At 52.7% G+C, this 11,648-nt stretch overlaps 2 protein-coding genes across 2 annotated transcripts in view; both read right to left on the bottom strand.

Moving 5' to 3' along the window:
- Nucleotides 1-2,489: 2,489 nt before the first annotated feature.
- Nucleotides 2,490-3,680, bottom strand: GPX1 (glutathione peroxidase 1). Its single transcript, XM_028518114.2, has 2 exons — nucleotides 3,341-3,680; nucleotides 2,490-3,052 (listed from the first exon to the last, which is right to left on the bottom strand). The coding sequence occupies exons 1-2, from the start codon at nucleotides 3,590-3,592 to the stop codon at nucleotides 2,693-2,695; spliced, it is 612 nt and encodes a 203-aa protein (XP_028373915.1). The 5' UTR covers nucleotides 3,593-3,680; the 3' UTR covers nucleotides 2,490-2,692.
- A 941-nt stretch (nucleotides 3,681-4,621) lies between these two features.
- RHOA (ras homolog family member A) overlaps nucleotides 4,622-11,648 on the bottom strand; it is a 46,602-nt gene continuing 39,575 nt past the window's right edge. The window contains exons 4-6 of the mRNA XM_028518042.2: nucleotides 8,702-8,822; nucleotides 6,642-6,772; nucleotides 4,622-5,875 (exon numbers count right to left, since the gene is read on the bottom strand). Coding sequence (XP_028373843.1) covers nucleotides 5,702-5,875; nucleotides 6,642-6,772; nucleotides 8,702-8,822 — 426 coding nt within the window. The 3' untranslated portion in view covers nucleotides 4,622-5,701. The remainder of the gene's footprint in view (nucleotides 5,876-6,641; nucleotides 6,773-8,701; nucleotides 8,823-11,648) is intronic.

Below are 11,648 nucleotides of genomic sequence, written 5' to 3'. Positions count from 1 at the left end.
GGACGAGTGTGAGAAGCCTCGATCTGTTGTCTCTCGCACGACCTGGCCTGCAACCCAGGCACATGCCCTGACTGGGAGTCCAACTGGTGACCTTCGAGTCCTCAGGCGGGAGCTCAGTCCTCTGAGCGACAGCAGCCAGGGTGCACCTGGGCGATTCTCGAGTGCCGTACGTTTAGCTCTTGGGGCAGGGCCTGGCACTTCACGGCCCTCGGCTCTCTGGCTTCACTCCCAGCTGGCCGCCTGAAACTGCACTTGCAGGATCCGCGGCACTTGACCCAGCTGAATGTCATTTACAGAATATCCCTTCCCTCGGTCCCTCGACACCACCCTTGCTCCTCCCAGCTGTGGCTCTCTGCCTCCTGACCTGGAAGGACTGTGAATCCGTAGGCCTCGGGCCCACACCCCCGATCTCTTTCTTGCCACTCTCCCCAAGTAATCTCATCCTCTCCAATGGCTACTTACCTGTTCCCTAGGCTACACCTTTGTCTCCAACCCATACTCCTTTCGGAGCCTCTTGTAGCTGTAGCCGCCTGCCCTGAACAGTGCCATCTGGATGTCTCATGCACCACCTCTGAATCTGAACACATCCCCCTCCCCTAGCCTGCTCCCAGGTCCCACTCCAGGCCCTTACACGCTGCTCCACCGGCTCGTTCCTCAGCCAGCTGCGTCTGGGCCTGTCTTCAGCTTCACTGCTGCTCCCTCCAAAAGGCAAGCGGGACCCTCCCTGCCGGGCCAGGCCCTTGACGTTCCCTGCACTGCCTCACAGAACTAAACGTGCTTTTACTAACTGCGTAGCCTCCCTGCCTGCCTGGGGACTGTGTCCCCGGCACCCCGCAGAGCCCTTGGCACGAGACTGGTAGGTGATGGTGCCGTCCGGAGGCCAAGGGCTTTTAGGGGAGATGTGGGGTGTAGGAGGTCGCGGGTGGCCCGAGCATACCCAGATACACCAGATGGGTTGCTGTTCTCCATTCCAGGAGTCCGATTTGAAGGCCACAGATGACCGAAAGTCCCTGGCCCTGTTTGAGTGGAAACTCCTCCCCTCTACACTGACAAACACTTGCTAACTCATGTCACATGCCAGCCCCAGTCCACCTTCCGGGCTGTCGCCCTGCGGGGAAGCTGACCAGTCATAGATGCCATCGAGACTCCCGAGTTCTGAGAGGAGTGCAGGCAGGGCGGGACCCAGAGGGAGCACAGACAGCGCTGCCCTGCTCACCTCAGAGGGGACTCCAAAGCTGAGCTGGAGCTCTGGCTGGTGCGGCTCTGTGGCTTGAGCACTGGCCCGTGAACCCAAAGGTCACCAGTTTGATTCCCAGTCAGGGCACATGCCTGGGTTGTGGGCTGGGCCCCCACTTGGGGGGGGTGTGTGTGAGAGACAACCCATCAACATTTCTCTTCCTCATGTCTCCTCTCTGTGAAAATAAATCATTTCTTTAGAAGAGCTGGAGTGGAGAGGCCTTGTAGTCAGAGAGAGGTGGGCCTGCCCAGGAGTTCAGATGGAAGAGAGCCAGGACTGAGGCCCCGTCACCCCCTCAATGACCTAAGGGCAGACAAGAGGGGCAAGGCAGCAGCACAGATTCCCTGTGTGGGCTGATGGGAAAGTTCTGAGAGCTGGCTCAGCCACGGAGGAGACTCAAACCACCGAGCATTTGAGCATGGGTGCCAGGACCCCGGAACTCTGGCCCACGTTCGGGACTGGGCCCTTGTCTGCCCAAGCAGATGCTGCATCCGGGCCCTGAAGGTTGTCTTACACCGTGATAGCACACGGTTCCGTGCCTGCACAGGAAGATTACCAACAGCAGGGCCAGGAGATGGAGAGGTCGGACCCGAGCCACACCTCAGATACAGCAGCTGGCTCCAAGATATGTCCCTACCCGGAGCCTGACTGTGCATTTGCCACTGCCACGTGCCGTGCAGGGCATGGTCAGAGGGCCAGTTGTATACTCTTCTCACTCTGAATACACGAGAAGCAGCCACCAGTAAGGACAGCACTGGAGCAGGGGTAGGTAAGCACTAGGTAGCAGTATGCAAAGATGTAGCAAAATAACGGGCAAAGGGTTTTTCATGTTGCATGAGCTCCCAACCGTATTCAATAGGCTTGTGTGGGCCTAACATTGGGAGAAGCCAGGCCCTGTGAGTGGGAGCCCATGGGGTTATTTTGTGAGGGTCCTTTCATACCCAGCAAATACTCAGAAAGGAGAGGCCTGCTCCTGGGGTTAGGAAGCCAGCCCTGACCTGTCTCCCTCTTTCTGAAGTAAGGACTTGCCCTTCCAACCGGGCCTTGGGAGGGCCCCACTGCCTGTCCTGGGAGAGGCAGAAACACTGGGTCAGGAGCCGGGCTGCCCACGTAGGGAAGAGTGGCTCCCACACACCGCAGAGAAAACGAGAAGTTCAGTCTTGGCCAGGGGTGGGGCGGCTCGAGCTCCCAGCCCCATGACAAGGAGTTTAATAGGGAAAGGTGGGGACACTGACACAGGACACACACACAATTCTGGTGATACTGTAAAGTTTATTGTGAAAAGCCTCGGGCATAGGTGGGGGTGGCTAGGGTGGACAGACCAGGGCCCATCTGGGGGGATTTTCCTGGGCATCAGGCATCCCTCCTTGTGGGTTTAGAGGAGACGCCTTCATGGATGAAATCCCCAGAGGGCAGCGCTGGGACTGTCAAGCAGCAGGGCTTAGCAGGGGCGCCCTAGGCGCTGCTGGACACCTTGCTCAGCAGGGCTTCGATGTCGGGTGCGATGTCAATGGTCGGGAAGCGGCGGCTGTACCGGCGCACAGGCACGCCATCCGGGCCCACCAGGAACTTCTCGAAGTTCCAGGAGACGTCGTTGCGGCATACCGGGGACCAGGTGATGAACTTGGGGTCGGTCATGAGCGCAGTGGCGTCGTCACTGGGTGCCGGCAGCGCCTCCCGCAGGAAGACGAAGAGCGGGTGTGCCTGCTGGCCGTTTACCTCACACTTCTCGAAGAGCGTGAAGTTGGGCTCGAACCCGCCACCAGGTCTGACATACTTGAGGCAATTCAGGATCTCTTCGTTCTTGGCGTTCTCCTGCGGGAGGAAAGAGCAGCTGGGAGCCAAGCCCTTGAGGAAAAACCTTGTGACCGCAAACGAGGGGGTTTTGGATGACTCACCAGGCTCTTTACCCTTGTTGCACAACCCCGGGTGTGTGTGGGCGGGGAGGGCTGAACCCAGCCTGGACGAGCACTGGGGGAAAGAGGGCCTGCAGCGGCCTCTCCACACCCAGGACGTGAGGCTGCGGGGCCAGCGACCGCAAGGCCACCCTCCTGACAGCCCCCGACCCCCACCCCCACCCCGGTCCCGCTCCGCTCAGCGCACCTGATGCCCGAACTGGTTGCATGGGAAGCCGAGCACCACCAGGCCCCGGGGTCCAAAGCGCTGCTGCAGGTCGTTCATCTGGGTGTAGTCCCGGACGGTCGTGCCTCAGAGCGAGGCCACATTCTCAATGAGCAGCACCTTGCCCCGCAGGGTGCCCAGGCTCACCGGCTCCCCGCCGGTCAGCGGGCGTGCGGAGAAGGCATACACAGAGCGCGCGGCCGCGGCCGCCGCCGCCACCTGAGCAGCGCACATGGCGTGAGTCCAGGACAACACCAGGGAGCGCCCGGGACAGGATCACCAGGGTGGCTGGGGTGCACCTCCTTTTAATAGGCAGGCAGTGACATCACGTGGCTCAGGCACTTTTCCGGCAGCCCCACCCCCTGGGTCCCGCCTCATCCGGCCTGCCTGGGCGGGTGACCCGCAAGGCGGGAGGGCGAGACCTGGCCGGATGCGGACACCGCCCAGACCCGGCCCAGGAAGCGCAACACAGTGCCCACACTGTTGCGGCCGCCCGTTACCCCAACCGTCAACCGGGCCAAGGCCTCAAAGCTTCATGTTAGGGGTTAGATCCGGCCGGAGGAGACAGCACCGCGCTGCTCCTGGCCACACACCCCTCCCTGTTGCTGGCCAAGTTGCTGTTCTTGCAACACGTGCCCTATTGTGGGTGAATGCAAGTTGTGACTTGCGGTGAGGGTGCAGTTGGCAGCACCTGCAGAGGCAAGTTCTCTCTGCGATTAGGCTCTGTCCGTGGTTTCAAGGTTAAATAGAAGGGCGGGCAATGCCAGAGCAGCCGGGGGTCAGTCCCCAAAGCCAGCTCTAACTCACGTCCCTGCATTCTGGGGCTCTCTGGAGCACGTTTGCATCCAGGCTCCAGTCTCCCTCCTCCCCGGCCCATGGCACTGCCCCACCGCACTGCCCCACGTCTCAGAATGGAGCCTGTCGGCTGGACCCTCCACGCCTGATCAGCCTCATCCGGGCCTCAGACCGACACTGAAAGTGGACAGGGAATGAGAAAACAATGTCACACTCCTGATGTGTGTAGAAACGGGACTGCTTGGAGTTCGAGTATCCCCACGTCTCCTCAGTAGGCTGCATGCCCCACTTCATCCCACTCTGAGCTTGAATGTGACACAAGATTAACTGTTTCCATGTTCTTGCAAGAGCCAGGTTGGGGCCCCACTGGAGAAGGGTGTGGTAGGCAAGCTGGCACTTAGTACCCTGAAGACAGAGTCCATCCTCCCAGCCCTGGAGAGAGTAACACATTAAACACCAGAATACAGGAAGTTTAGAAAACTGCCTTTATTCTATTAGTAGTTGGAAAAATTAACTGGTACAGAAAAAAAGTTTAGTCAGCTGGAGAGGAGAGAGAAACCGAGAGCCCCCCAGGACCGGCGGCTCCCCCGGGAAGGAACCTGCGTACAGTGAGGAGAAAGAGCACTGTGAGCTAGAGCCAGACCCTGCAGTCCAGTGAGACAGCGCACGCCTCCCTCGGAAGTGTCTCGGCGCCTCAGGCACGAAACCCAATTCCTGTTCGCTCAGCCCAGCTCTGGGCAGGGGCAGTCCTGGGGCACGTGGGGCTGAAAACAGGGGATATGGCCATCTCTTATCAGAGAAACTGACAAAGCGGGAATTTTAAAAATGAATTTTCCATCTGACTTTATTTTCAAATACACTTTCTTTTTAAAAAAAACCAATACACTTTCTGTGGGGATGACAAATATCAGTATTAGGAAATCCAATTATACAAAAAATACTACATCTAGTCAGGGGTAGATATATTTATTTTTTGGTAACATACATTAAGTGGCACTAATTACACAGTAACTATAAGGTAACTAACATGAAACCACAGAACTGTAACTTTGCCACAGCTGCACAGACTCTGGGCCTCTCTGGCTGGGCGCATTTTGAAAGAACTGGATGCCCACTCCAGAGCTATGCCAATGAGATCTGTTCAGGAGGGAAGTTCTCCGGTGGGACTCGCCAGAGGACCTTGCAGCTGGCAGATGACAGGCAAGCCATGTTAGTTATGAAGTAGTTACAGCCTAATTCACAAAAGTTACCGTTTTCTCTTTCTAGAAAGAAGCAAGAAGTTAAGAAATTCCTTGAATTAGCGCCTGGTGCGTCAGGTGGGAGTGCAGAGGAGGGCTATTAGAGCGGTGTCAGAAGGACCCCATGGGTCAGGTGGGTAGGACATCAGTAATAATCATGGTTGGCTTCTAAATACTGGTAGCAAGATGACTTTTGATTTGTAATCTTAGGTAAATTATAGATAAATGAAAAAGGCCAGTAATCATACACTAAGATTAATAAACAGCACTTCAAGATTAACCGCATGAGGGTTGTGCTTGCAGCAGGGTTTCACAAGACAAGGCACCCGGATTTTTTCTTCCCACGTCTGGCTTGCAGAGCAGCTCTCGTGGCCATTTCAAAAACCTCCCTCACTCCATCTTTGGTCTTTGCCGAACACTCCATGTACCCAAAAGCACCAATCCTGTTTGCCATATCTCTGCCTTCTTCCGGTTTTACTGGCTCCTAGCAAAGAAAGAAGAGTACTTTCAGTTAACAGTGTCACATACATATAGTGAGTGGTTGTAGAGTATTAAAATTCAGCTAAAAGACTTTTTTAAAAAGCTACCATACCCCCCTCCCCAGATTTGCATCTTGTCTATGAAGCTCATATGCACTGACCCCACCCTATTTTAATGCTCCTGGAGGGTTGAGGAAGGAATGAAAGGCAAAGTCGCTCAAGCTGTTGATCCTGGGTAAGCCCTCCAGTCTTCCTGTAGTTGTTAGCTTCAGAGGACTGAATGCTCATGGAAGGAAACAGATTCTGACCTTGACATTCAGAGACACCTCAGTGGGGGAACCTAGGCTGAAGACCTCAGAGCTGCCCTCCTGCATTGGGGAAGCCCCGCCACCGGGCCACCTGGCTTCACTGAAGCCGAGATGCCAACTCCATCATCACTTTATCAAGGCACCAGGGCTCTTTGCCCGGACTCCTTGCCCTTAGAGATTCCCAACCCCGCAGGTGCCTCACATATACCAAGGTAATAACTGAAGAGGGAAATCCAGAGCCTGATCAAGTTACTGCATTTGGAGAACTAAGCCCTGCTGCGATGGTCCCTCCTCAGGCAGGCACTCCTGGGTGACAGGAGAGGTTCCGTCTCATATAACTAGACCCCAGTCAGTGAGGGCCACACGGACAGACAGGCCTCCTGCTGGGCTCCCTGAACCGCCAAGCTTGGGTCCTCGGGTTCGAGCGTGCTACAAGAAGACAGAGCCCCGCCCCAGACCATGCCTGCTTCATCTTGGCTAGCTCCCGCCTTGTGTGCTCATCATTCCGAAGGTCCTTCTTGTTCCCAACCAAGATGATGGGCACGTTGGGACAGAAATGCTTGACTTCCGGAGTCCATTTTTCTGGGATGTTTTCTGAAAATAGTAAAATGCACAAAATTTGGAGATATATAAAATTCTATCTTGAAGAATCTCCAAGAGCCCTAATTAAATCTCAAAGAAACTATTTCAAAAGTATGCTGGACATTTAATGAAATCTCTGGTTTTAAAATTACAGGAAAAGGCAAAAATCCAACACTTCTCCCTTATGCAAAGAATCACCACTTTTTTCCCTCAGCCCCACCAAGGAGTGCAGCTCCTGCAAGGGTGGGGCCCAGGTAAAGACTGGAGCAGCAAAGGATCCAGAACACGGAGTTATGCCACTGCGGCGCCACCTGCCCCACAAAGGGAGGCTCCCCACAGGCCATCACTGTCAAACCCCACTCTGGGGCTGCAGCTGGCCCAGAGTCCACATGTTCTCTCTACACCTTGCTCATGGACCCCCAGCATGACCCCAACCCTGTGGGTTACTGGTATTTCAAATGTCTCAAGAGTTTTGAAGATGAGTGATAACTGGTATAGCTCACTGGGTTGGCTGTCATCCTGCAAACTGAAAGGCCACTGGTTCAATTCCTGGTCAGGGCACATGCCTGGGTTTGCAGGTTCAGTCCCCAGTTGGGGTGTGTACAAGAGGGAACTGACTGATGTTTCTCTCCCTCTTTTCCTCCCTCCCTCCCTCTCTCTTTAAAAATAAATAAATCCTTGCCCTGGCTGGCATAGCTCAGTGGATTGAGCGTGGGCTGTGAACCAAAGCGTTGCAGGTTCGATTCCCAGTCAGGGCACATACCTGGGTTGCAGGCCATGGCCCCCAGCAACCACACCATGATGTTTCTATCTGTCTCCCTCCCTTCCCTCTCTAAAAATAAACAAAATCTTTAAACAAACAAACAAACAAACAAATCCTTTTAAAAGAAATATCCATACAAATTTTTGCTTTTGCATTTGTTTTTCAAAAATTTTTAAAAATATTTTATTTATTTATTTTCAGATAGATGGGAAGGAAAGCAGTGGGAGAGACACTGACGAGTTGCTTCTCTCATGCCCCCAACTGGGTGCCTGGCCCACAACCCAGGCATGTGCCCTGACTGGGAACCAAACCAGCCTTTCAGTTTGCAGGCCCGTACTCAATCCACTGAGCCACACCAGTCAGGGCTAAAAATAAATATATCTTAAGAAACAGTGATAACCAGCTGCAGCTCTCTATGTCAGTACCATGTTGATTTAGTAGCGTTGTATGTACATCATGGTGGACAAGAGGTCTGTGTCCAACCTCCCACACCCTCACTTTGGGCGCCTCAGTGTCAGGGATGATTTTATAAAATGGGGATAACAATAATACCTACCTTACACTGGGTTATTCTAAGTCAATGCATACAAAGTACTTAGCAAGATGATCATTTAAATGGTGCTGATTGCAATTTGAGGCTGTATTTTTACAAGTAACCTGCTCACTCTGACTTCAAAGGCCTTGGTGCCTTCTTTTGCAGAGTGTGAGGTCAGCATTATTCAATCTTTTTCTGAACTGAAACACGTGGCCAACTGAGCTAATGAAATGGTCAGGTTCAAGTATCTTTTTATTAGCTAAGACACTACTGAAAAGGGGTAAAATGGGGCTTTAAAAATCTACCAGGAAACAAGTCACCAGACTAGGAGTAGGCAGGCAGCAGGGTCACGTGAAGTATTGAAATGCTTTGGGCACTGAAGAAAGCCTTCCCCAAATCCTAGTTCAGGAGAGAGCTTTGCATTTGGAACTCGCCAACTTATAAAGTGGACACGTGGCGGCCACGAGAGACCTAGGCTGGAAGGACCCAGGGCACAGGCTCTACAATCCTAAGGCTCTAGCTCTCTGGCCATCGATGATTCCTTCTCCGATGCTCCCATCTGCCTGATGCCCAGAAAGGACCCGAGAAACTAGGCGTCGGCCAGCACAGACAGCGACAAATACCAGCCTGCAGGACTACGCACCTAAACTGTCAGGGCTGTCGATGGAGAAACACATCAGTATAACATCGGTGTCCGGGTAGGAGAGGGGCCTCAAGCGATCGTAGTCTTCCTGCCCAGCCGTGTCCCACAAGGCCAACTCTACCTGCGATAGGAGAAATAAACACAAGAGTGCAAGGTTACCCCGGCCAGGTATCTCAGTTGGTTAGATGTTGTCCCACTGCACCAAGGTGATGGGTTCAATCTCTGGTCAGACACATACAAGAATCAACCAATGAGCTCAAAAAGAAGTGGAACAACAAATCAATGTTTCTCCCACATATTAAAAAAAAAAAACCTGTAAGAAATATTTAATTATAAAAAACATTCCATGGATGGACAAGAGGGGAATCAGACTGTAAATAACAGTCTACCCGAAGTACAAGGCAGGATGTGGGAAAAGCAGACTGGAACTTTTCTTCATATATTCTCATGCAGCCATTTCCTTTGTCTCTCCACTCCGCTCCAACTTGGAAAAATGGAGACAAGAATGTATCTGAGTTGGTGGCTGAGGAAAGACATTGCGCTGGGTGTTCGGTCTGAGCCCACGGGGGAGGCCTCTGGCTCTGCCTTCCCTGCTCAGAAGAGGCCTGCATGAAGCGTCACACAGGCAGGAAGGCAAACCGCTGCCTGGGCTCTGGACACGGCCCCCTTCCACTTCCACGCTGCGCAGCACTGCGGCCTGCCCTGTGACTTCTTTTGGCCAGCGTGGGTTTCTAACACCCTCTGCTCAGAGGCCCTTTGGGGCCCAAGGAGCTCATCCTCTAATGCCGGCAGTACCTCTAAAATACCCTTCTCCTAGCACTTCACAGCCCTTATTTCGACTTCTAAATACCATTCTCTCTTTCAAGTCGATGGCTAATTGTCTCTTCCATCCTCAACCTCCAAAAGGGCCAGTGCACCATGTATCATGAACACACCACCTGCCTGGTGTGGATCCAGGACGTACCGATCCCCAGTTCTCCTAGTCTGACCTCAGAATGGTACACCTCGTTCACACCCCACTCCCCTGGCCCCTCCAACCCTCTCGGGTATTTAGCCAGACACTTCCAGCCCTGACTATTTCCTGATAAATGGTTCCAGGGTGCTTCCAAAGGCCCATCTCATGTCAGAATGGGCCTTTCCATTTTTTTTGGTAGGCCTATTCCTGGGACCGCCATCACCTAGAACAGGGCCTGGTCCCCAAGGCTCTGTTACTACATACTCTTACATGAGTATCCCCTGCAGCGCCCTCTCCCATTGTGGGGGCCACTGAGCTGCTCTGAGGTAGGCAGCTAGGCTGTGACATCCTCTTCCAGATCCAGCACCTTTAACTCAAGGTCTCCTCTCCCTGGGGGGATGGTGGTGGTGTTTGTTCCTCTATCTTGCCAGGGTCAGGCACGTCCAAAGTTGGCAGTGCAAGAAAAATACCCAGAGCATCTCTCAAGATTTTAAGTCAAGGTCCCTAAATTTCTTACGGGTAAGACCCTGGTTGTTCTAAAACCTCCAGGCACAGATGATGCTTCAAAGAAGACAGAAGAGCCACCACTGGTCCCAAAACAAACGTACTATCACAGGTGGGAAGACTTTCTGAACTGATGGTCACAGACATAGGGCCACAGACAGCTGCTCTCGCTGGAGGGAGTGACGGGATAAGACCAGCACCAGACATCCACCGAGCGTTTGAAAACCAACCTGACTCTGCTTCCCTGAAGCCATGGAGCCTTTTCCGTGTATGTGCTGCAATCTCAGATAGGAAGGCTGTTACATGACAGCAGGTACAAAGACCTCAGCACATTTCACATTTCCACCCCATCTGTCACAACTGTGCCATGTGTTGTCTACACAAAACCAATCTTCCAGGCCCACAGAAACACCTGTATCCAAGCAACCATGCAGAGAACCGAGGCAGAACTGGCACCACTCTGCGCTGATGGACTACCTGTAGGACAGGACCCAACGTTCTGTCAGTCTGATATTTACTGGGATTTCCCCCTCCTATTCTTGACCAGAAAGGTGTCTCGTGGTTCCTAATGGCACGAGAGCAATCACTGTGATCCACACCGCAAATGGATAAAAATGGGTGACAAATGGTAAAAGGTGGCTCTGAGTTCAGCTCAATTTTGAAAAGTGCTTTGGTGCTTCCCAATGCCTTCAGTTACTTTAGAACACTGATGTCATCTGTAAAATGGTTTAAACCACTTTTCAAATGAAGGCAGTGCAAGGGCTGGGTGGCTCACTCATGGTCACAGAACTAGCAGGACATCCTAGAATGATGAGGAACCCTAGAATTCTGAGCAGCTAGCCTAATGGGCTTTCCACATGTGGTGCCACAAACAGGAGCTAAGTAACACTGGACAGGAAGGGGCAGTAGGTAAAGCAGGAAAGCGAGAGGGGACGGAGGACATGGAATCATGGAAGCCAACCGAGAGGACCGAGTGTGTGGGAGAAGAGCCCCAGTGCTCTAGTTTCCTCTCCAGCTGACCCATCTGCATTGGGAACTTTACTCCTCTCCAAAAGATGTACAGAATGTGGGTAAGACATTACTCTGACAACAGAAGGGAACCGCAGGTTACAAACACACGCAAATTCCAGAAGCGCTTTGCCCCAGCCTGGCCAGTGGGCTTTCAGGACAGACACAGGGAAACGCTGTCCTCTCTGCCAGTGAGATGTGATCGAATCAACGGCGGCAGCCTGTTTATGTTCAAGTCAAAAATATTCTGAAAATCAAATGTGAGGATGTCATCTAAATGTCACACTGTTGGTGGTATAGATCAGTGAAACTCTTTGTAAGAGTCAAAATAAGGACTTCTCGACCTAGTAATCTCATATTTCAGCACATGAAATACTATGACAGAATGAAAAAAAGTCCATCCATACAAAGTTCACTTCAAAAATAAAAAAACATATATACACTACGGCTTCCCTACATGAAATACATGTATATGGACAA

Source organism: Phyllostomus discolor, chromosome 7, assembly GCF_004126475.2.
Source record: "Phyllostomus discolor isolate MPI-MPIP mPhyDis1 chromosome 7, mPhyDis1.pri.v3, whole genome shotgun sequence".
In the NCBI taxonomy this organism is placed as follows: domain Eukaryota; kingdom Metazoa; phylum Chordata; class Mammalia; order Chiroptera; family Phyllostomidae; genus Phyllostomus; species Phyllostomus discolor.
Note: the sequence above shows the minus strand (reverse complement) of the source record. Positions and strands in the feature narration are given on the sequence as shown.